Source organism: Hippocampus bargibanti, linkage group LG16 (assembly GCF_051943395.1).
Source record: "Hippocampus bargibanti isolate YZ-2025 linkage group LG16, ASM5194339v1, whole genome shotgun sequence".
Taxonomy (NCBI): domain Eukaryota; kingdom Metazoa; phylum Chordata; class Actinopteri; order Syngnathiformes; family Syngnathidae; genus Hippocampus; species Hippocampus bargibanti.
The window spans coordinates 1,481,737-1,507,500 of NC_142749.1; the positions used below are offsets into that span (position 1 = coordinate 1,481,737).

The 25,764-nt window shown below is 41.1% G+C and overlaps 1 protein-coding gene across 1 annotated transcript in view; it reads right to left on the reverse strand.

The window, feature by feature from the left end:
• The window catches only part of hyou1 (hypoxia up-regulated 1), a 41,814-nt gene that overhangs the window by 9,379 nt on the left and 6,671 nt on the right, over nt 1-25,764 (reverse strand). Inside the window, exons 6-21 of the mRNA XM_089016657.1 lie at nt 24,390-24,466; nt 24,120-24,301; nt 23,623-23,738; nt 22,352-22,538; nt 17,919-18,053; nt 17,000-17,082; nt 16,783-16,915; nt 15,620-15,804; nt 15,361-15,499; nt 14,464-14,515; nt 8,147-8,223; nt 5,542-5,697; nt 4,283-4,443; nt 4,105-4,192; nt 1,505-1,761; nt 1,337-1,421 (exon numbers count right to left, since the gene is read on the reverse strand). Coding sequence (XP_088872783.1) covers nt 1,337-1,421; nt 1,505-1,761; nt 4,105-4,192; nt 4,283-4,443; nt 5,542-5,697; nt 8,147-8,223; nt 14,464-14,515; nt 15,361-15,499; nt 15,620-15,804; nt 16,783-16,915; nt 17,000-17,082; nt 17,919-18,053; nt 22,352-22,538; nt 23,623-23,738; nt 24,120-24,301; nt 24,390-24,466 — 2,113 coding nt within the window. The remainder of the gene's footprint in view (nt 1-1,336; nt 1,422-1,504; nt 1,762-4,104; nt 4,193-4,282; nt 4,444-5,541; nt 5,698-8,146; nt 8,224-14,463; nt 14,516-15,360; nt 15,500-15,619; nt 15,805-16,782; nt 16,916-16,999; nt 17,083-17,918; nt 18,054-22,351; nt 22,539-23,622; nt 23,739-24,119; nt 24,302-24,389; nt 24,467-25,764) is intronic.

The following is a 25,764-nucleotide window of genomic DNA, read 5'->3' on the forward strand; positions in this document are numbered from 1 at the left end:
TACATTTAAAACATCCTGGGCGCATGGGTTTTCTCAGGGTCCTCCGGTTTGCTCCCATATTCCAAAAAACATACATGGCAGGCAGATTTATAACACTCCAAATTGCCCTTAGGTGTGAGTGTGAGAGTGACTGGTTGTTTGTCTTTGTGTGCCCTGCGATTGGCTGGCAACCAATTCAGGGTGTCCCCTGCCCAGTGCCCGAAGATGGCTGGGATATGCTCAAGCACCCCCGAAAACCAAATGAGGATGAAGCCGGTACGGACAATGTATGGATGAAAACCATCCTGTCGACATGTGACCTGCCGCAAGTCTCCTTTGCTCCCCACAGGACAAGAGGCTATGTCCTGGAGAAGGACATGAGCCACATCGGCGTAGGAGCGACGATTCACGGAGCCGCTCGCCATCTTCAGGAGCCATGAGGATCGTCCGAATTCGCCTGGATCGCGAAGGAGATTCCCAGAGCTTGTCAAAGGAACACTGGAGCGACGTCGACAAATCACACACCCCTTTCCTGATCACCTGCTCATCCGGATCACACCCGAGGGTCTGCTTGCGAATCAATGCTACAGAACTAAATCGTTTCTCCTTGTCGTGCCGGAAAATCACCATCCAGGAACCGAGGATGGCATGAAGACTTGCTTGATGTAGCAAATGACATGGCTTTACTTAGATTGTGTTTCCATTGTGATTGATTTAAGTAACAGAGGTGGCTTAAGTATAGTATAGGCATAGTTGTTTTATTTTGTGATTTTCTTTCTTTTTTTTTCTTCTTTATTCGCCTATACCGATGTTAAATGTTCGTCAAGGGGGATATGTTAAGGCAATTCGTTACACGAACACATTTTAAACATTTTATTTTCTCAGACTTCCCTTTTTATACATCCTGTCAACTTCACAGCCTGCTGCTCTTTACAAAAGCGCTCCCAAACAGCTCTCTCTCTCTCTCTTCTCTGCTCGCAAGCTGTTTTGTTCTTGCTTTTGATTGCTGCGTCATTAATTAATGGTCCTGACAGTAACCATGTCACACCGCTAGAGGGCAGTGCTCTCTTCACAAGGGGGAATAAGAGCACAGGTTTGATTGGGCAAAAAAAAAAGGTGGCAGAACAGTTGGTCCTAACGTGTGCAGTTGCTAAATAAAGTGCTCCTCTACCTTCATACAAGTGTAGTTATTATTCAAGTTAACACTAATTTCCATCCCCCCAATCAGTGTTGGTTTTCTATTTACAGAACAGTAACGGGCGCGCACATGCATGAGCACACAACCAAATCTCACACCCACACTCAACAGCATTTTGATCTACTTTAGGGCGATTGGAAAGAAAAAAAAATCACCTACCAGTGTGCCATTGATCACTTTTTCTAATACATTCAGTTCAACTTCAGAAAATATTTGATCGTCTCCTGGAATGAGCTTTGCACTCCTTTGAAAGTATAAAAAAAAAAATGTCACAACACAGACAAGGCCAAAGTAGTGTCTTCAGATTTCCACATCAGCAAAACTCACTGCAAGAAGATGCTGGAGGTATTGAGCATGCTGTCCAAAGCGGCGAGGTGATCAGGCCACTTGCGCCGCTCTTCCACCCGAAAAACCATGTCCTTGCACAAATGCTTAAGCTGAGAAAGCTTTTCCTTGAGCTGTGTGGTGGTTGCAGTGATGCCATCATCATCCATCCATACGGATGCCTCATTGAGTTTGGTGGATATTTGACCCCTCTCCTCATTTGTTACCACCAACTGGTATTCCTCCTGGTATAATTTGTCCTGGAAAAAGCAGGTAAATATTTTGGGGTTTACATGTCAGCATTAGTTCTACTCCTCTCGGAAGCTGTGGTTTATAAATATCCCCCCTCACCATTTTTTTTTTGGTCACTTGTTTATGATTTACAACTCGCATTTTTGGGTCTGCGAGTTGTGTGGATTTTCTTATTTGTCTGATTGTTGGTTGATGTAATTACTACAAGTCAGGGGTCGCAGACAGGAACCGCCCGTGGGTCATTTGGTACCAATCGGCACAGAAAGAATAAAGAACGTACTTCTGTTTTATATATTTTGGAATATTAAAGACTTTTTATTTTGTTTGTTTATTTTATTTCTCGACAGTATCAGCATTTCCGACTTAAAATATGGTTTTATCCAAACTGGACATTTCCGTGCACTAAGCTCACTCTGCTGTGATAATGGACAGAAACGACCAGAGTGAGGTTGGGAGTGGTGTGGGAGGGATGGCGAATGCGATGGGGAATGGATTCTGGACGCTTAGGCTATATCTGCTTGCATTGTTGTTTGAGCTTTCTGAGGAGGCGCACAACAAGACTGACTCTGACAATGTTCGATTTTGAACTTTACTAGCAGTACATTTCAGATACAGAAGATTTGGAGTCGGATGAATTGGAGAACAAGGACTTACTAAAATAAAAAAAAAAATAATCATAAAAAATAAAAAAACGGGAGTACATTGTTCAATACTTTCACAAAGTTCAACCAAACTCAGTTTCGCCCTCACTGTTTTTTTAAGGACAACCGACGCCTCCAGACAAGTTGTGACCATAATTTGTAAAATCACTTCAAATGACTTCTACTGAGCGTATTTTACAGATTCCACCACATATGATTATATATTTTACGTCTTAAGACTCGCGCTGAATATTCAGGAAGTCTTGTTTTTGAGTTGGCGACGATTCCTGACGTCACAGAGGGGACACCCCTGACCGAGAAAGCGACACACAATGCATTTTGGGTACTTTGTTTGGTCTGAAAACTTCGTGTTGATGGCGAAATTAGAAGGAAAACACAAAAATAACGCGATGGTGAATCTTTTTGTGTTGCACCAAGACTACGATTTGATTCTACTTGACACAAATTCCCAGGAGACAAATATGTCCATTTCTTACAGAGCTTTAGCGCCATCTTGTGCATTTTCTGGGACGCTACATTTCATTCACATGCCCCAAAATGACACAGAATTACTTCTTTAATCGATTGCAAACATTTATCCTTTCCTCTTCAGAACTATTTGAATCGTATTCATAACTGGATGAGTAACAAGAAAGCATATGCTCTGAATCTGAAGGCATTGTTTTGATTCTCGAGCAAGGCAATACGTCTTGGCGTGACGTCACGAACAAGAGGGCGGGACCGTCTGAAACTGAAACTTTCTCAGATCATTTTGAAGTAGTTTTGGGAGACTGTCATTTTTATTGGTGTTTTTCACTTGACTAAAAATAACAGCCTGTGTGTTTTGGGTATTTTAGATGCTATAAAACGTTTTTCTGATGTCAGTTAGGAAACAAACAATGGTGTTGGTTGTCCTTTAAGGGGATTAAAAAATCTGCTAGCATGCCTGCATGCACGTTTGACCATGCAATGGTCCACTCATACAGTGTGTCGTGTTAAATACAGAAATAGCAACAGTAACTGACACAACGCTTTTTAATACAGTGTGCCACATGCTTGTGAAAATATTGTTATGATATAATCAAATCTGACTGACTCAAGTCTAAGAATATTCACAAAAAAGTGTGCATATAGCTTGAATGAATGACTCAATTTATTTCATTGTGTGGTTGTTAAAAATTAAACTATGTTCAACTCAATGTGTAAACTACTCAGTGAGTGAATTGCATAAATGTGTTGTTCGAGAAATGGTTGTTGTTAGAGACAGCGTGGGAGTTGCTTAAACAGTATTGTGTTGCTGTGATAGTCAGAGTTTATTGGTAACAATTGGTGTTGGTAGTGATGTGTTTTAAGATGTGTTTTACGGTATAAAGGGCTTTTAATTATCTGGCCGTGTTGGCATTTAAAACAAAGAAGTGTCCTAACAACGTTGTTTCAATGCACAACATGCATGTATTCATTACAACAACCAACATTACACATCTCAGAGAGGTTGTTTGTTTTATCCCTGCAGTGAAATCTGGAGATTGATTTCCTGATTCAGTGATTGAATCCTGACTCACAAACTGGGTCAGCATCAGGCCAAGCCGTTATTTGTAGACTACCACCCTTATACAAAATGTACAGTCACCTACAGTGTTAGTGAAAACAAATTATCAGGCCTCGTGGAAAGCAGTTTGTTAGTTACACATAAAGAATGCTTGAGCTTACTTGAGTTTCAAAGATATATGCTTCCAGGGTGTTGAGCATCTTTTCCCTTTCTTGTTTGGCCAGGTCTCGATCTGTCAAATCTTGCAGCCTGAAAAAAAAACAAGACATTTTGGCATGATTGAAACAAAGAGCAAGAGAAAGCTGTTTGGAAATACTTGAATGAAAACTGATTTCTTACTTCTTTGTAGAAGCTTTAAGGTCGTCTTCATTGGGATCCATCACATCATTGATGACAAGCTCAATTGTGACGTCTTCTGAGATCTTTGCCTTTTTGAGAGGTTTAGTTAAGTTTTCATTATCGTTTTCTGCCTTGGATTTCTTTCCATCATCCTTTTCTACCTACAGATGAGATATTGTATTACTTAAAGGACAACTGACGTCACTTTTTTGATTCTTAATTGACAAAATTGAAAAACGTTTTATAGCATCTAAAATACCCAAAACACGCAGTATGATATTTTTATTCAAATGCAAAACACCAATAAAAATGACTTAAAGTGTCCAAAATCTGCAAAAAAAATTGAGCTGCGAATTGGGCATTTTCAGAAAGTCCCGCCCCCAGTTCGTGACGTCACGCCAAGACGTCTTGCATTGCTACAGAATCAAAACAATGGCTTAAGATTTGGAGAATATGCTTTCTTGTTACACATCCAGTTATGAATATGATTCAACTAGTTCTGAAGAGGAAAGCATACATGTTTGCAATCGATTATAGAATTTATTCCGTGCCATTATGAGGCAACATTGAGGGGAGATGTCTCAACGAAAAAGAGGCACAAAATGGCGACCTCCTGTGGCCACCTCCATTTCCACAGGCTGATAAATTCCTTATATGGAGCTTGCACGCCCTCTTCTGGTGGCTTTTGGGTGCAACGCGAGGTCCCCAGACCAAACAAGTACAGCAAAATACATTGACGTGATGGAAGGACCGCTACAATGCGTCTTTTTTCGGTCAGGGGCCTTCCTTTCGTGACATCACGTACGGACTCGTCACCTTTTAAACCACTTTTTAAAATACGCTCAGGAGAAGTCATTTGAAGCCATTTTACAAATTATGGACTCAACTTGTCCGGAGACGTTGGTTGTCCTTTAAGGCGTGATGGGAAATTCCATTTTTCACACTAATCATCACAACCATGCTTACCTTCAATTAACCAGCATACTGTTTGAGGCATTTGTTTTCATAAGCTCTCATTCAGACATGAACCCATTTGAATTTGAGGACGGTATTTTCTGTACTACAAAAATGGGTCATGATTATAAGTCGAACCTGCCATAAAATGCATAATATAGAGGGGGGAGGTGGCATAGAAGTGGGATTTCATGAGATCCAACACCAGGGAAGAGACATGTCATCTTGAAAGGTAAAAAAATAAAACAGAAAACAACAAGCTGAATGCGTACAATGAGCTAACGTCACACGAATCATGAACGAACCTTTTTGTCAGTCAAAGACCCCGCATCTTCCGTCTTTTCCTGGTTTTTCTCCTTTGTCACGCTCTGCTCTGATTCTTCCTTGGTTCTCTCCACCTTCTGGGTGTCCTCCTCCTTTTTCTCCTCCTCGCCTGCTTTTCCAGATTCATCTTTGTCTTCCTGAATAAAAAAATCCCTATTTTTCAGATGTAAATGATTCTTGAGTTATGATTGCTCCTTTTTAAGTTGGACGTGCGTGCCAAATCTAATTTGGATGAAATTACCTCTACAGTGGTACCTACAATATCCTTGTTTCGCGCCTTGGGTGGTGTCCGTCCCTCATTTTAGCTCTAGTCCTCTACTAGAGGCCAGGAAGCTTGAGGGTTCTGCGCAGTATCCGTGCTGTTCCCGTGTTCCTTCTTTCTGATGTTTCCATTACTCAATACCGCTACGTCCACAAAACAGGATCTTTGCTTGGTCATTCTTTACCAACTTTAGAGGTGTTTCCCATTCTGACCCTGGGTCTGACCGGTATCGTTCCACCAGTTCCTGATTAGTTGACGGGTCTGCCCCTCTCTTTAACAGAGTGTCCAAAACATGCGGCCGCAAATCCGATGAGGCACCCAAAAAGTCAATCATCAAACTGTGGCCAATGTTATAACATGCTGCTTGTTCTAGACAATGTGTGACGAGCACGGAAGTCAAATAACAATACACCACTCGGATTCTGTTCGGGGGCCCCATTCCTCCCAATCACGCACTGAAGTCCCCAAGCAGAACAAGAGAATCCAGCACACCCTCCAAGGACTGTGAAAAGGGTGGGTACGTTGAGCAACTGTGGGGTGCGTGCGCACAAACAACAGTCAGGGTCTGCCCACCCAAAGGTGGAGGAGAGAGGCAACCCAATTGTCTACCGGTGTGAACATCAATGTACAGGCACTGAGCTGGGGGGGGGGGGGGGGGGGCAATGAGTATAAGTAGTAAAGTAGAAAAACAAAATACATGAGCTGCTGGAAAGGCAGCCACTCTCGCGGCACCATCTTGAAGTCAAAAGAAAAAAAAAACAAAATAAAAAAAATAAGATGACAACACAAAGACACAGAGAGTCATTCATTCTTAAGCACTTTCTGTACCCTCTTTGTTACATGAAGCAGTTGTAGATGAAAGAGGAGAGGATCAAAGCGTCTTTCCACTTTCCACACAAAAAAAGTGTTGTCTCAGCAACGGTCTCGGCAATAGAAGAGGTTGAAAAACATGTGTTCATTTGGATGAACGAAAAGCAGCTAGCGTGAGTGAAGCAATTATCACAGAGAAAGCACTGCAAATTCACGATCCATCAAGAGGCAACATGGAAGTTCATGATCTATTGATGATTTCAAGGCTAGCCACTGATGGTTTGAGAACTTTAAGCGTCATACAGGGATTCACAATGTCATCCATCATGGTGAGGCAGCCAGTTCTGATGATAAAGCTGCCGAAGCTGGCAAGGGATCCTTCCTCAAGATGGTGGAAGAAGAAGGCTGCGTTCCTCATCAAGTGTTTAATGCTGATGATGCCGGCCTTTTTTGGGAAAAGATGCCGAAAGGAAGAGAAGTCCGTCCCTGGGCATAAGCCAATGAAAGATCCTTCCTACAGTCCTTATGGAATGTGACTCTCCCTCTCACCTTCTCCCACTCCATTCCATCAAGCCATCAACGACCATCACAAAGGTAAATGAAACGACTTTATAAAGTACAGTTTATTTCTTTTATTACAATACCATAGCACATTTATTATACATAAAATAAGGTATACTTTGTATAGTTTTAAGGCTTATTTAGTAGAAAATTATGTTTTATGGGGACCTGGGAATTGATTATTCTCATTTGAATGGTTTACTATGGGAAATTAATGTTTGGAAGACACATTTTTCACATTACACTTTCTGGGAAAGTGTAATGTGCTTGTAAGTTTGTAAGCCAAGGTATCACTGTATATGCATTTCATTCATTGGGGTTTGCCTCACAATCTCTGGTATAACCTTATCTGGCAGCCTGGAGGGAGCCCTTCACCATGGAATCTGTGTTGTACCTCATCAATCTCAAATTGTAATAGAGATTGCCCACATTCTCAGCATGAAGCCCCTCCTCTCTATCCATCCATAAAAAAATAAATAAATAAAATACAAATCCTTGTCTCACTCCTCGGGTGGTCTCTGTCCCCGATTTCGCTTGCTTCCTCAACCAGGGGCCAGGAAGCTCCTGCTCAAACACATTTTTAAACGTCCGACACCTTCAAAGAAGTACAGATGACGGCTGAAGAAACCTTATCATCGACATTTTTAAATAGTTTCCTGGTATATTTCGGGATGAAAATGGCATATGGAAACGTCAAATATTGCCATCTTTTAGGTTGCACTCCGGACATCAGGTTTCATATACTTCCTCAGAGAAAGAAACACCCATTTTATGACACTTGTGGTGGAGAACATATGGTTAGGGCTAGGGTCCCATGCTTCAATAAGCAGTTGCATCATTGTATTCTTGTTGTATAATATAGAAAAAACGCAATTTATTGTTTTCATTTTTTTACAGGTGTCAATGTTTATATCCATTGCACTATATTGGCTATTAAATGTAATAATACTTACTTGGACTGGCACAGTCACATTGGAGGTAAGTTCTGGGGATCCTCCTCCAAACAATGTGGAAATTGCTTTACCCAGTTCTGAAAAATAAAAAAATGCAAATTGTGTTTTGTTGTGTTGAGGCAATTCTCAATGCAGCAAAAAGCAGTAACATATACAGGTAATACTCAGAAAATTTGAATATCGTGAAAAAGTTAATCATTTAAGTAATTAATTTTAAAATGTTGATGTAGATTAGACAGAATAAATGTTATCATATTTAAAAGTTTCTTGTTATATGCTTAGTGAATATGTGTGACTCGAGTTCACAATAGGCCCACAGTAAAGGCGCAGATGGCCACAGTCAATCTGAGTGAAACAGACAGGCCAGTTAAACTGTCATCATCTAGGATCTGGCCTCGGACAGATTTTAGGACTTGAAACTCCCTCACAGGAAGAGCTCATTAGCCAGGTTACAAATTTATCAGTTCATGGAAAAGACAACCAATGAAACTATTTTATTTTATGTTTTATTGCTTCCAGCTGTTGATGCTTAGAACGCCCAGGGTGGTGGTATTCTAATCAAGAAAAGTTTTACAAATGTATCACTTTAATTTGCATATACTCTCAACAAATAGCTAGGCAGAGGGCTGCAGAATTCAGGTGTCTGTCATGAATGGCTACGGCTCCTGCCGGCAGTCAAAGACAATCTTTCTGTGTTCGAGCCTTTGTACACAGTGTCCGATCGAACAGCTCTGACAATGGTGAAATTAATCTACTTTTTAGACTCAAAACATGCATAAATTCATACATTTAAGTAATTTAACTTAAAAGGTGAAATGGATCTATTATTTAGACTCATAACATACATTGCAATATATTTCTAACTTTTATTTGTTCGAATTTTGAGTATTATGTTTACAGCTTATGACAACCACAAAATAAGAGTCACTGAAAATTAGAATATCCCATGAACTAAACAGAAAAAATGAGTTTAAATAAATAAAATATCAGCCATCACAAAAGTATAGTCATTTTGTGTACTCAGGACTTTGTTAGGGCCCCGTTTCCCTGAATTACTGCCTCAATGCGGCGTGGCATTCATGGTATCAGCCTGCGGCACTGCTCAGATGTTATGGAAGACCATGATGCTTTAATAGCGCCCTTCAGCTCTTGCATTGCTCGGTCTCTTGTTTCTCATCTTCCTCTTGACGATGGTCCATCCTTTTTCACAATATTCTAATTTTCTGTGTATTACTTGTGGAGGTGGTTTTTACATCATGGAAATAGTGTCAAGATTTCACTGCATGTTTTTTAAATTTATTTTATTTTATTTCGGTCTCTATGATAAATTCAGAGGGTTGTGTCAGGAAGGGCATCCAACGTAAAAGCTTGGCTAAAACAAACATGCGGATCAAACCTCGAACGATGGAGGACACTGATTTGCTGTGGCGACTCCTTGAAGGGAAAAGCCGAAAGGAAAAGAAGAAGATTTTATTTTTTAATGGTGTTAAGTATTAACTCATTTACTGCCAGACAATGTGCAAATGTGTGTCCACTCCAGTGCCGTGGTTTTTGTAATTTTCACTCCAATTTTGGGAACCAATGAATATTGGGTTTCAGGAATACATAAACATTCAATGTAGACACAAGGGGACGAAAGCCCGTGTCTTATTGTGCCGGTCCCAAGCCCGGATAAATCCAGAGGGTTGTGTCAGGAAGGGCATCAGACATAATTTTTTTGCCAAAACAAATATGCGAATCAAACCTCTGAATCCCATACCGGATCAGTCGAGGCCCGGGTTAACAATGGCCGCCATTGGAACTGTTGACCTTCAGGGTGCTCGAGGAAAATAGACTACTGTTGGTCGAAGAAGGAGAGGAGGGAGGTGTGCCCGAAGGAAAAGAGAAAATGGAACGCCAAGAGTATAGGACTGAGACGAGGAACTTTGAATGTTGGAACAATGACAGGTAAAGGTAAAGAGCTGGTTGACATGATGCGGAGAAGGAAGGTAGACATACTGTGTGTTCAGGAGACCAGGTGGAAAGAGAGCAAGGCTAGAAGCTTACAGTCAAGGTTCAAATTGTTCTATCATGAAGACAGGAAGAGAAATGGAGTTGTGGTTATCTAGAAAGAGGAGTTTGTTAGGAATGTCTTAGAAGTAAAAAGAATATCAGATATAATGATGAGTCTGAAGCTAGAAATCACAGGCGTGATGTTAAATGTTGTGAGTAGGTATGCCACACAAGTAGGATGTGAGTGAAGGAGTGGCAGTGAAGGAGACATTCTGTTACACTTTGATGAAGTCATACAACACATTCCTAGACGTGAGAGGTTTGTAATTGGTGGAGAAAGCCAAACAAGAGGCCTACGATGACTTGTATGCTAGGCTGGACAGTAAGGAAGGCGAGACTGATCTTTACAAGCTGGCGAGACAGAGAGACAAAGATGGTAAGAAACTGCAGCAGGTTAGGGTGATTAAGGATAGAAATGGCAATGTATTAACATACATGCAGAGTTGTAGTGACTACAGAGGAATAAAGTGAATCCCCATACAATGAAACAATGGGAAAGAGTAGTTGAAGCTAGACAGAGCAGAAACGAACATTTTTGAGCAGCAGTATGGCTTCATGCCCAAAAAAAAAAAAAAAATAAAAAAAAAGTACGACCGATGCAGTGTTTGCTTTAAGGATGCTGATAGAGAAATACAGAGAAGGGCAGAAGGAATTGCATTGTCTTTGTAGATTTGGAGAAAGCATATGACAGGGTGCCGAGAGAAGAGCTGTGGCATTGCATGAGGAAGTCTGGAGTGACAGAAAAGTATGTCAGAGCGGTGCAAGACATGACTATAAGACAGTTGAGAGGTGTGCTGTTGGTGTGACGGAGGAATTTAAGGTGGAGGTGGGACTCCACCAGGGGTCAGCTCTGAGCCCCTTCTTATACGCTATGGCAGGGGTCGGGAACCTACGGCTCGAGAGCCATATATGGCTCTTTTGATGATTGCATATGGCTCTCCAATAAAACTAAATACATATTCTCGTTTTTTCGCTGTTCATTTCCTGTTGAGGCTGCAGTTGGCGGAAAGCGCAATTTTGATTGGATGACACTGTCCGTCATGTTGGAACAGGTAAACTCTCCTTTAAATGAGCCCAACGAGGGCACTTCAGCTTGAATGCACTGCAGCATTCGCCTTTGAGGAGAGAAAATGTTCTGAATCCAATTTGCAATGAAACAATTCCATCGATGAAATGTCAGTGACATTTTAACAAACCCCATGTTAACGTTAGCATGAATATACTTCTGCGAGAAGTATATTGCAGATAGCAAGTGTGGAAGCTTATGAGCCGTGTGCAGGCTAGCTAGCAGTAACTTCGCCTATGGACTGTTTGGCTGGATTTCTATCAATCACGAGGAACGCAATACCATTCATGTTAACGGTGAGTACTATCACAAAGTTATTTTAAATAATACATTCTGACATTTTGTTGAAAAGTGGCCACGCATAGGTGCGTGTGTGTGTGTAGCTCTCACATTCTGACATTTTGTTGAAAAGTGGCCGTGTGTGTGTGTGTGTGTGTGTGCGTGTTTGCGTGCGTGTTTGCATGTGTGTATGTGTGCGTGCACGCGTGTGGCTCCCACTGAAAAACATTTCTAAATATTTGACTTTTAAGGCTCTCTAAGTCAAAAAGGTTCCCGACCCCTGCGCTATGGTGATGGACAGGCTCTGTGATCTGTAGCGAGAGCAGGGAACAGATGAGGGAGAAGCTAGAGAGGTGGAGTTAAGCCGAGGAAAGGAGAGGAATGAAGACCAGTCGCAGCAAGACAGAATATATGTGTGAATGAGAGGAACCCAAGCACAAGAGTGATGTGACTGGGGGAAGAGATAAGGAAGGTTTTTAAGTACTTGGGGTCAACTGTCCAGAGCAATGGAGTGCGCGTAAAGGATGTGAAGAAGTGTGTCCAGGGAGGCTGGACCGGCTAAGTTGACCGTGAGGGGTGTAGAGGAGAGGAAAAAAAACAATAACACATTTGTGTCTTTGAGCATGTTCTTAATCTATTTTTTTTTATATTAATGTGCATCGCACATTAATAAAAAAAATCATCCTAGCACTATCATTTCACAAAAAAGTATGAGTTATAAAATTAAATAAAGCAGGTAAATCTTCAACCTATGCTTCCGTGTGACCTGCATTATTAGAAGGTGTTCGTGCTGAGCAGTCAGTTTTGTTTCATGTCCAATTCACCGGGGGCAGGAGAAAACAATAGGACACTAGAGAGCTGAGGGAACCACTCTAAAACGGTACGTGTGAGCTCTAATGGTTAACAGGCTTTTAGTTAGTTGACAGGCTTTTGCTTATTATGCCGTGCATGCGTCTGACGTTAGTTGATTGAAAAGTCTTGCTTTGGTCACGCCGAGGTGATATACAGTGGGGCCTCGGTTTACGAACACCTTGCCTTACGAAATTTTTGGTTTACGAACGTTAAATTTATGAAAATTAAACCTTGGCATAAGCACTACTTTTCGGGATACACATGGAGCGCCGCGCCACCACGGCTGGCGGAGTAATCTTCGGTGGAAGAACACCAAAGCACACGAACGAACAGCGCCCGAGCAAGCCTACCTTTCCACACCCCCTTTAACTGAATGCACGTGTACATATCACGTCTTCAACGATTTTTTTACGGATTCTTTTGCTTTTATGGTACCGAAAAAGACCCCACCACAAGCTCGTGTTCAGCTGAAGACATAAAACAAAATTACAGTCGAGGAGAAGGAGATCATTGAGAAAGATGAACGAGGTGTGCGTTTGTCTGATTTAGTGGCCCAGTACCGATATGCTAAGTCCACCATTGCTACCATCCTTCGCAACAAATCCTCATGACTACGTTGTTTTGGACGACATTGTTTCCATTGCACAGAACATGGGACTCGAAGTGGATGCAGATGACATCGAGGAGCTTGTTGCTGACCATAATGAGGTCCTCAACACAGAGGATTGGATTTGCCTTCAAGAGGACAAGCAGAAGCAAGCCATTCAGGAGTTGTCATCTGAGGGCGAGGAGGAGGAGATGGCTGCAGCATCAAGTGAGAGCATCAAGGCAATGTTGGCTAAGTGGAATGATGTGCAGGCTTTTATTGAACAGTTCCATCCAGAATGGCTATGAGAATCATCAACATGATGAATGATAATGTCGTTGGTGTTCGACCAACAACCCTGCGCGTACGCCAGCAACTCACAGGCTCATGCACCTGATCCCGATCCACTGATTGTGCCTTCTGGCTATAAAAGTCACCCGGTTAGGCTCAGTATTCGCCGGTATATTTCCTCATTCCACACCCTTGTCGCCTCACTGTACGCAGGTTGGTCCCACTCGGCAGTCGTTGCCTCGCTTTTCCATTTCGTCACATTATGTTTGTTCCCTGTGTGTCTCAGTAAAGACTGTTTTGAACCTATTCCTGTCTCCATCGAGTATTTTGGATCCAGCTCTCCTTTTTGTCCGACGAGATCAGTTGCCACGCCTCGTTCGGACGTGACAGTGATAAGAAACTGTGAGACTAATAAAGGCTAATCCAATCCAATCCAAAAATTTGGGAAAACTGTGAATACAGATACAGTGATACATTGGCTCAGAAACTGTAAGGCGAAAAGTATATATCCCAAAAATTTATTTCCCATAGGTAACCATTAAAATGAGAATAATTCATTCCCAGGTCCCCATAAAACATTTTCGAAGCCTTAAAACTACACAAAATATACGTCTGTGTAAGCTCTCAGTCGTACAGGAGTGGTCCATCGTTTCTTCAGCCGTCATCTGTACTTTTTTGAAGGTGTCGGACGTTTCGCCTCCTTTCCAAGAGGCTTTGTCAGCAAACTATAGTCTTACTGGTAGGGCCGATACAACCAGTAAGACTTTAGTTCGCTGACGAAGCCTCTTGGATAGGAGGCGAAACGTCAGACACCTTCAAAGAAGTACAGATGACGGCTGAAGAAACCTTCTAATCGATACACAAAATATACCTTATTTTATGTGTAATAAATGTGTTATGGTATTATATTTAAAGAACTAAACGGTACCGTATAATACAGTCGTTTTATTTCCCTTTTTGATGGTCGATGGCCTGATGGAATGGAGTGGCCGGCCGGTTTCATCAGCATTAAACACTTGATGAGGAACGTAACCTTCTTCTTTCACCATCTTGAGGAATGATCCCTTGTAGGTGCTTTCTCTGTGATAATGTTATCTAGTTCCTCATCAATTGTGTTCTGTTTAGCTGGGTTGAAGTTCGTAAGCCAAGGGGTTCGTAAACCGTAGCCCAAAGTTTGACAGAATAACCTACTTGTTAATGATGATTCTTCCTCCTCCAAAATGGTTTCAAAAACAGACTCTACCTGTTTGGGGCAGAAGGGGACAGGTATTTTTAAATATATATTTAGAACATGAGAAAACATGCAAGGCAGGCTGATTGACCACTCTAAATTGTCCCGAGGTGTGAGAGTGAATGGTTGTTTGTCTCTGTGTGCCCTGCGATTGGCTGTGTCTCCCGCCGAGTGCCCTATCCTCACATAGCACATAGAATGTGGGATTAAGTAGCCATTGGAAAAATTCCCTGGAGTTGAAAACTGAAATGATCAAAGGGGTGCCCAAAATATTGATTGCGATCGAGCAATAGCTTGCGGACTGGTCCCAAGGCAATCGAAGGGTGAAGAGCAGGGGTGTCCAAACTTTTTACACGTTAGAATGCATCGGGTGTATTGTGTTTCACTTTAACATTAAAAAAAAAGAAAAAAAAACATTAACCGACTGTGACGCATCACCGGAAGTAGCCTGTATTTAGATCTTTTGCCATCTTTTTTTTTTCATTCTCAATAAAATGGTGTTTCATCTGCAATCAATTCACTGTTTGCACTGGCAAAGACTGGGTATTTGAAGTGTCAGGAGAAACATTTTAAAATGATACACGTGAGCTACGATTGTGACATTCTTAAACTCAAGATGCTGGAAAAGAGAATTCCATGTTTCCGCATCACGTCTACTGTATCATAAGGTGATTTCCTTTTCACAAACTAATACACTCTTGTATCTATTTTGTTTCTGTTCCATTCATATTAGGGAGCCGTTATGACTATTGCTCATTATGACATTCATGTGCGCGTAGTAATTGGGTCAATCGCTTGAAAAGTTCATCTCTTGTCAAACAAAAGTTGGGCACCACATATCACAGTAATAGACTTGCCCGATCCAGGAGGAGAACTCCACTTTCATCCATGTTGAAGTGGGCCTTAATCCCCTTAGACTCTGCCTGTGTGTGCTTCTGAAAGCTGTTGCCTACTCCAGATAAATTTACTGTTGTCAGGTTGAGAGAGCCAAACACACTGCAATTGTGAAGATACATGAGGGGCACGGTTAACATAAATGGACAGGGCATTTAGTTGGAGGATAAAACCATTTAGATACATGTATTTTCTAGAGCACAAACCACACAAATCAGCTACCTGAGGTCTTCCTGTGACAGGAAACTAAGATCTCCATAGTTAATATTGAAAGCAAAGTCATCATTGTAGCGGTTGAAAGTGATGACCTTTCGCTGCGGGTAGGGGGCCATCCTCTGAAAGAGGACTCGTTTGCTGTGTTTCAAGGCTTTGGCACCTTCTTCATCAACCTCACGAGTGAAATCCACCTAACAAAATGTAACCGTAAACATTTAGAGTTCCAGTGGTATCCTACTAAAAGCAGAACGTGTCATAAAAGCAGTGCATATGTCTACAGATCTTCAACCAGATTATTTTATCAACACTGGAGCCTCATCAATCTTACGTTTCAAATCTACTTGACAAAATGAAATCACAAATGTTTTGCGTTACAGTGGTATCTTTCCCGTAAAAACAACTTAGCATATAAACCAGACATGTCCAAAGTCCGGCCCATGGTCAAATTTCATATAGCCCACAGCCTCTGTCATAAAATCAAAATGTCTGGCCCGCATGTAGAATTTATATATTGGCCAATTACCTGCATGTGCTAAATGCTGCCATCAAGAGCAAGGGTGTCTAACTCATTTTTACAGCGGGCCACATTGGAGTTACGATTTCCTCTCAATGAATTTGGGGAAGCCAATGTTTCATCCACTCCACATATCACATACAGTGTGCACAATAAATTGATGAATGACTACTTTTCAAATCTGAAGTCAAGAATAATGACTGTTATTGTGATTTACATATGACAATTTTATATTTTGGTTGAGACTTTAACAAGCATCATGGAACTGGACATGCTAGATTTGCTTGCGAGGGCCAAATAAATTTATGTGGCGGGTCAGACCTGACCCCAGGGCCTTGACTTTGACACCTGTGACCTCGAGGCTCAATTAGGAACAGCAAATTAGTATATGAGTAATTGAATAAACAATCCCTCCAATTTTCTAAAATTTTTTTTAGAAAATGTTATACGAACAATCAACAAAAGAACAATTACTTTTACAAAAAAAGTGTTAAACTTAACTTAAAAAGTGTGAAAAAAAAGTGTAGTTAACGTGAATAATCAATTTCAATTTTCAATGTCAATTCAATTTTAATTTAATTTTATGAATTTTACCTTGGCGTAAATAAAGAAATATTATCTGAAAAATGTCCATAGGTTAATAAAATCAAATGACCTGAATGGGGAAGATGGCTGCGTCTCGGACCAGGAATGGTGTGACTTTGAAGGCCTTACTGAGAACTGCAGCCTGATATACTGCTCCCATGGCTGCTGCCTCATCCGCATTTATATTTTTCCCCAACTCTTCCCTAATTTCAAGAGAATTATGAAGTCGTGACATATAATGGACAACATTGCAATAAAACAAAAAGTTACTTCAATGTGACACTTACTTCCCGACTGCTTTGAGCAGCACCTCCTGAACTTTAGGGACACGGGTAGCTCCGCCTACTAAAATCACCTGCTCAATTTCATCCTATTGTCACAAAGATTACCTCAGATTAATTTCAATTTTCTTAAATATCAATATTTCACCACCATTTCAACAGATGACATTTATACAATTTTGGCTTGCGTCTATTCTATTCAAAGATTCTTTGAATTTTTTATATATATATATATATATATATATATATATATATATATATATATATATATATATATATATATATATATGTACACAACGTTCGAACACCGATTGGTGTTCGAACGCCGAAGCAAGAATATCTCAAATATTTTGTTCGAACTCCGATTTGTTCGAAACGGTGAGGCGTTCGAGAACCGAGGTACCACTGTAAATGAAAAAGTAGAAAAGAAAAGGAAAGAGCTGCTGTGGAGGCAGCCACACAGAGGGGCGCCATCTAGTCAGGCTCATAGAACGGAGCGTAGCTTTGACCGTTTTTCAGGTATGTTTGTGAACAGTTTTGTAGTTCAGAATTATATTTGCAGTTTTTTGATGCAAAATTAGAAATGATAAGTTGGCAATGAACTCAAGTGGTTTTGAGATCCCCAGATTTACTTTTCACAGTCTTCCTATCACTTTGATGACACTCAGAAGATGTTTCGTCTACAAGTATTGGTTACTCTTGGTTCTATTTTCTGATTGTATTTTATTTATTATAGTACCTATGCTTGTCTGTGACTGTAAAGTGTCCTTGAGAGCTCTGAAAGGCGCTTAAAATAAAATCTTATTATTATGATAAATAATGTTGAGTTCGAGTTTGTTTATGTCTAGTGTATCAGGATCAGTTTTTTTCATATCTAATTACTTCCACAGAAATAGTTCACATAGTGTCCATAAGGAATACATACCAGATTCATTTCTGCAGCAGTGAGGGCACTCTGCACTGGGTGTGGCACTTTTTCAAAAAGATCAGCACACAACTCTTCAAACTCTGCTCTGGTGACCCTGGCCTTGAAGTCAATTTCATCAATTAAACCTTCGACCTGAAAGAAACATCAGGACCTTGTGATAATCTCTCAATAAGGGTCGAGATCAGTAGCACAGTTATTCAAAACAAATATCACAATAATGACAATTTTACTAAGATGTCTACAGTAGCCTTCAGTGATCAGGTGACATTTCAGTGGTATTGGCTGGCAACCGGTTTAGGGTAAAAGATGGGTACGGCTCCACCACTGCTGAGGATTTAAGATTTGAAATGATGCATAGTAAAACACAGTGAGCCTCTATTATTTACAGAGAAAATAGACTGTCCATTGTCATGAATCTGAAAGAAAAAAAACAGTCCATTGCCCAAGTGTTTCAAAACAGTCATTTGTGTGTGTTATGTGGACCACCATGAAACCATTGCATTAATTACCCTTCACTACTCCTGTATGCGGAGGGCATGTTTGTCTCGTATAATTTGGATTTAGCTTTATTAGTCTCGCAGTGGAGAAATTTACATTTCACAGCAGCAAAGTTATGAAAGGAAGCTGAAATGAATGAAAGAAGTAGAAAAACAAAATACAGGACATACAGGACAAAATACAACCACTCTCACGGGGCCATTTTGAAGTCAAAAGAACAAAAAAACTAAACAACAAATAATATGACAACACAAAGACAATATGGCAAAACAAAGAGAGAGTCATTCATTCTTAAGCACCTTTTGTACCCTCTTTGTTATATAAAGCAGTTCTAGATGAAAGAGGAGGATCAAAGCATCATTTTCACCAGTGGATCAGGGATGTATGGTGGAAACACGAAGCTGTAGCATCCATTAACGAAAAGAGATTGCCTCACATCTCCTGTTCCACATAAATCCGCTTCAATTCCAAGCCGCGACAGTTCCATATACGCATCGGCGCTCTACGCTGACGATCCTTTCTTCTCACCGCGGGCTCCACAAACCATGCACCCATCCAGCCGACAAGTTGTGTCCATAATTTGTAAAATCGCTTCAAATGACTTCTACTGAGCGTATTTTACAAAAGATTCCACCGCATTAGACTCGCGCTGAATATTCCGGAAGTCTTGTTTTTGAGTTGGTGACAAGTCCTCACGTTACGTCACTGAAGGAATCAGAATCAGAATCATCTTTATTGCCAAGTATGTAGAACACACAAGGAATTTGTTTCCGGTAGAACACGCTGCACTAGTATCGTCGTCAAAAAAACTGCTAAGTGGCACTATACAGTTCCATTTTGGCTACTGTTGAAAGAGTTCAAGAGTTCAAAGAGTTAATGGCTTGGGGGAAGAAGCTGTTTAAATGTCTGCTGGATTTGGTGCGCATGGATCGGTAGCGCCTGCCTGAGGGGAGTAGCTGGAAAAGGTGGTGGGCAGGGTGCGGAGGGTCCAGTAGGATTTTCCGCGCCTTAGTTTGGATTCTTGCAGTGTGCAAGTCCTCGAGAGTGCGTAGGGCGGTGCCAATGATTTTTTCCGCCGTCCTAACTGTCCGTTGAAGTTGGATTTTGTCCATTTTTGTGGCGGCCCCGAACCAAACGGTGATGGAAGAACAGGATGGATTCGATGACAGCCGTGTAGAAATGTTGCAGCACCTCCTGTGGCAGGCCATGCTTCTTTAGCAGCCTCAGGAAGTACATTCTCTGTTGGGCCTTTTTCAGAATAGAGGTGGTGTTGACCTCCCACTTCATGTCCTGGGAGACTGTGATTCCCAGGAACTTGAAGGTCTCAACGGTTGACACAAGGCAGTTGGATAGTGTGAGGGGTAGCTGTGGTGATGGATAACCGATAAACCGATAAACACGTTAAGGCAAAAATTAGTGCATCCAAAAGATAGGCTACCAAATGAAAAACAAAGTAATGTAGTTTATTCCATACATTGTAAGAATGAAAATTGTAAAGAGCAGTACATTGGGGAGACTCAACAATTTCTCAAAAAAAGACTTTATCAACATCGCAGGGATAATACTAGTGGGCCTCAATCGGCAGTACATTTGCACCTAAAAGCTAGCAACCACTCATTTGACGACAATGAGGTTAAAATCTTAGCGAAAGAACATAGATGGTTTGAAAGGGGGGTAAAAGAGGCGATTCTTATAAAACAACAAAATCCTTCATTAAACCGGTCTGGTGGGGTGAGGTTCAATTTGGATCGTTCATACAATAGCCTGCTCAGGCAAAACAGGTTAGGCAACTTTCGCAATGCTGATGAGGGTCGTTATGCTGATGAGGCGATACCGGGGGGAGTGGGTGTAATAGGCCAATCGTTAGTCAGGAATGTAGGAACAATCAGTGGGGCCACAGGGGGGGGTCCCGCGCCCCCCCCAACCTGAGAGTAGGGACCTATCATAGCTGTGTCCGGCGCCACCAGGTCTGGACATTAGGGATATATAAATGGGGCCGATACGACCAGTCAGACTTTAGTTCGCTGACGAAGCCTCTTGGATAGGAGGCGAAACGTCCGAAACCTTCACTTTTGTACAGATGACGGCTGAAGAAACCTTCTCATCGATGGACCACTCCTGTACGACTGAGAGCTTACACAGACGTGTGGTGATGGATGTTTCCTGAAGTCCACGATCATCTCTACTGTCTTCAGCGTGTTGCAAGAATCCAAACTAGGGCGCGGAAAAATCCTACTGGACCCTCCGCACCCTGCCCACCACCTTTTCCAGCTACTCCCCTCAGGCAGGCGCTACCGATCCATGCGCACCAAATCCAGCAGACATTTAAACAGCTTCTTCCCCCAAGCCATTAACTCTTTGAACTCTTTCAACAGTAGCCAAAATGGAACTGTATAGTGCCACTTAGCAGTTTTTTTTTTGGACGACGATACTAGTGCAGCGTGTTCTACCGGAAACAAATTCCTTCTATGTTCTACATACTTGGCAATAAAGATGATTCTGATTCTGATACTGTGTGCTATTGGTGTCAGAAACATATACACAAAGGCTGTGCATTTACATACTGTGCTACATCAGCAAATTTAATTGGCTTTTGTTTTTCATATTTCATCTTGTAATGTATTGTTCAAAATTGTTAATTTTGGAGGGGATAAAAGAAAGTTTAGTCATTGAAATGCAAAAAAATAATAATTCAAAAATCCCTTTTGCACAAATATTTCCTTTTCTGAAGCGATACAAATACAAGCGAGGAGGGAGAACTCTATCACATATCGTGGTGAAGGACAAGTTGTTTCATCAAGCAAAATAAAATGTATGTTCATAAATTGAATTAACACATTCACTGCCCGACGTGCAAAAATGTGTCTACTCCACTGCTAGGGTTTTTGTCATTGTCACTCAAATTTCAGGTCCTACACAATATTGAGTTTTAGGACTTCTTTAATCAGAAAAAAAGTTATTTCCGAATTTATACGAGTATGTAGTTATATGAGCTTGAAATGAAGGTGGATGTCCAAAATACAATGCAATACATATTGGTTTATATAGAGCTTTAACAACAGCTGAAGCTGGAAAAAGCGCTAGCATAAAAAAAGGGAAATGATTCCCCTTGTGGAAGGGAAAAACATTGCCAGAGGCCATGGCCAGCGCTTTATCGGCACCCAAACAAGAAAAACAAACCCCGAACAAATTTGGGAATGGCGCTGTACGTCATATTTTCAATTCCCGAATACATTTGTGCATTGCAGTAAATGAATTAATCTGCTTATTTGGTTTTACTGAAGATGGTCATTTTGACCCAAGAACACTGGGTGTGTGTTGATGATTAACAATATACGGGGTGTTCACATGGTGCACATTTGCATTAGTGCTGCGAAATTGTGTTGCGATAATTCTTAGACGGCTTAAATTTTGTGGTGCATTCACATGTAGAGGGCTGCTTACTCAAGAGAATCGTGCTAACCACGGTGCAGCCCCACTTGCGTTCACACGGCAGTTTCTGCGGCCATGCAATATGAGAGTAATACTACGGAAATAAAAAATGTGCATACATAGTGTTCTTCCTCTTCCTGTATTGAAAAAAACATGGTTTATACTTTTCCAGATAAATCAATGACTCAGACATTGTAAAAGGATCAACATGCGGAAGTACAACAAAGGTTGAAACGCTCTTCTCACATGGAGTAAGTTTACCCTGTAGCATTCACACATCCCATATCGGTGCTGCTCCGCAAACTAGCATTTACTCTGGAGTAAATTTACAAACCCCCGGTTTAAGCTGTTTTCAGGAGCTACGGTATAACTTTGTTCCTGTGAATGCTCAATGGAGGACAACCTCGATGCTACACCAGAGTAAAAGTTGCCATGTGAACACCCCTATAATACTGTAATGATAGTCATTACTGAATGACAGTTCTGATAGCTTCACTCACCTGTGCCATGAATTCCACATTTGCACTGAGCACTGTCTTTAGCCTCTGGGCCTCTTTGAGTAGCTTGGACATGGCACGGTGGCTCTCTTTCACATCTTTCGTGGTCTTTTTCTGCTTGTTGAACAGTCCAGCCAAATGATCGCGAAGGCGCAAATCCATTTCAAACCCACCCAACACACGATCAAACCTGGAGAACATGAAACATGCCCTGCATTTACGACTAACAAAGAAAGAAAACACTTTCAATGAATTTTCATTCATTCATTTTTAGCCCTTCAAAAAATATTATATTGACAAACAGTATGTTGCACCCGCAGCAGTGTTTGACTAAATGAAATGCTTCAAGTAAATTGCCTTTCAATAATTTTATTTAAACCAGCCTAAATTTCAAGCTTGGGGGAGTTCACTAACTTACAGTCCCTTTTACTCATTCATTGCCTAAAAACTAGTTTATAAGCCAAAATCGTCACACCCACTGCCTTAGACAAATAATTTCAACATTTTCATTTAACGTGAATAGGAGTATCATGGTGAATGAATGATAAACCAATGTGGGAAAAAAAAGAAAAACAAGAAGCTGGGTCTCGGGGGCTAGTAGAATGAGAATTAACATTGGCTGACACTTGAACTATGTATATGTGGAGCAAAACATAAGAAGAAGACACCGAGGACGATCATAAACCTCAATTGAGGTCTTCTTCTTTTTCTTTCGGCTTTTCCCCTGCGGGGTCGCCACAGCGAATCAGTCCTCCATCTTCAGAGGTTTGATTCGCATGTTTGTTTTGGCCAGGCTTTTACATCGGATGCCCTTCCTGACACAACCCTCTGTATTTATCCAGGCTTGGGACCGGCACAATAAGACACTGGCTTGTGTGATTGAAAGAAAAATGTTAAATCAGCATTCGTAGGTGAGACTAAAACACACACCGCAACCACAGAAGAAGAGCTTCAAAAACCCTTCACTATTTGATGATCAGCATCCTTAAGATAATTTGTTTTGGATCAGGCAGACATCGGAAGGCATTTTGGAAATGCCAGGAGGAGGAATGTCTTCCTTGTCTTTATTTGTCAAACACACACTTGGTTTTTATTCGCTCCCTTCATTCAGCATTATATTTTGAGTGTGTGACTTCGTCAGGTTGCTTTTTTATTCTGTGTCATCTGTTCATTATTCATATTATTTTAAGAATGTTCATAATAGTGTTTGTCATTTACAACTAGAGTGCAACAGTGTGATATGAGCAGCAACAACCAACGTTTTACACACTCACCCGACACCTCGAATCTGCAACTGCGGCTGGGTTCCGGATTCCTTTGTTTTTACGGTTTGATATGTGACGATAGTAGCGGTTGTGCTGCCTGAGCCCATGTCATAAAACATCACATTCTGAAAATAAACCATGTTGGAATTTTAAGCAATTTGTTGGCACTCAACCTCAAAATAGTATTTTCAGTTGTACAGTTCAGTCTTCTGTCATTTTTTTCTTGTACATGCAATAATTAGTTTTCTTTTCAACCCCTTGCCCACCACCACTCCTTTCAATTTTGCTGCTGTAGATTGCAAATGTCCTCACTGTAGGACTATTAAAGGCTTCCTGATTCTGCTTGTTACCTAAAATGCCCAACAACAACAACGTTTTGCATCACAAAGCTGAAAGTACGGTGAAATCTTATGAGCTCAATGGCTCATTGACATTTGTAATTATTGTAAATGCAGTGAAAGCATTGAGGACTGAACAATGATTTATGGAGTAATGCTGAATTTTACCTTGCCTGTGGCGTTGATATCTTTCCTTCTAAAAACCCCATAATTTAAGGCAACGGCTGTGTTGTCATTGATGAGTTGAAGGACCTTCAGACCTGCCATTTGTGCAGCCTGCAACATTGACCTTCTCTCTGCCTGATTAAAAAAGGCTGGTACTGTGATAACTGCATCTTTGATTGGCTGTTCTACAAGTTTGGAAAAAAGGTGGGGAGGAAATGTTGGCAAATGAATTCAAATGGCAAAATGTGAACTTGATTCAAAAAGAAAACTGACCTGCAAAGTCCTCAGCCAGTCCACGGGAATAATTGAGGATCATTCCAAGAATTTCTTCTGGTGTGTACTGCAGTTTCCTGATAATTGGACAGAGATGTTTTCTGTTTGTTACTGGGCACCATTTGAATGGAGGTGAAGGGGTGGCATCAACTCTCAGGTGGTTCAAGCCTCAGGGATTGGCCATCCAAGGACAGAATAATTTTCAAGGGTTGGTTATTGTATTGAGGCAGGGTAATCAATGTACAGTAGACTTCTAACTACTTGAACTGAACTTTCCAATGAGTGTCAAACACATAGTGTAAAAAGTGTACATTTAACATGCAATGTTTTCTTTAAATTGAATGATATTGAATTGAACCGAAAGGAAAAAAAATCCATCCATTATCCGTACCGCTTATTCCTCATTTGAGTCGTGAGGGGCAATGTAGCCTATCCCAGCCATCTTCGGGCACAAGGCGAGCGACAACCTGAATGGGTTGCCAGCCAATCGTAGGACACACAAAGACAAACAAAAGTCGCTCTCACAATGACACCCAGGGACAATTTGGAGTGTTCAATCAGCCTGCCATTTTGGAATGTGGGACGAAACCGGAGGATAACATGCAAACTCCACACGGGGAGGCCGGAGCGGCACATGAACCGTCGAGCTCTGCACTGTGAAGTCGGAGTGCTAACCACTCGCCTACCAGGCCGCCATCAGGAAAAAAAAAAGACAGTTTATTGCTAAGGTAAAACTGACAACACTTGAGCAGTGACAAGTTGCACAGTAAATTTTATGTCCATGTTTACTCTGGAATGGTTTTAAGCTGATAGAACAGATGTGTCACATGTCTGGTGGGATAAAAACAAAACAGTGAAAAATATATTGATGAAGAGCAGGTGTAGTGTTAGGTGAAATACAGGAAAGCAGGGGTGTCAAGGTCGTTTTTTGCCACGGGCCACATTGTAGATATGGTTTCCTCCCGAGGGCCATTATGAATTTGGGGAAGCCATTAGAATGTTTAATCCCCGCCACATATTACATACAGAACGCTGAATAAAATAATTAATAACTAGTTTTCAAATCTGAAGTCAAGAAAAATGACTTATTGTGGTTTACATCCGAAAATATGACATTTTGGTTCGGATTTTAGCAAGTATGATGGAATTTCACAAGTTTGATTTGCCTTCGCGGGCCGAAAAAAATTATGTGGCGGGCCGGATTTGGCCCCCGGGCCTTGACTTTGACACCTGTGCAGTAAAGTCTCGTTATATCGATATTCTCGGGAGTCGGAAAACATATCGATATAACCGGACTATCGATATATCCGATCCTGCGGCATGTAAATTTTCTCCTTGCGTTCATAGAAATAGTATTGTAATAAGCAGTACTATC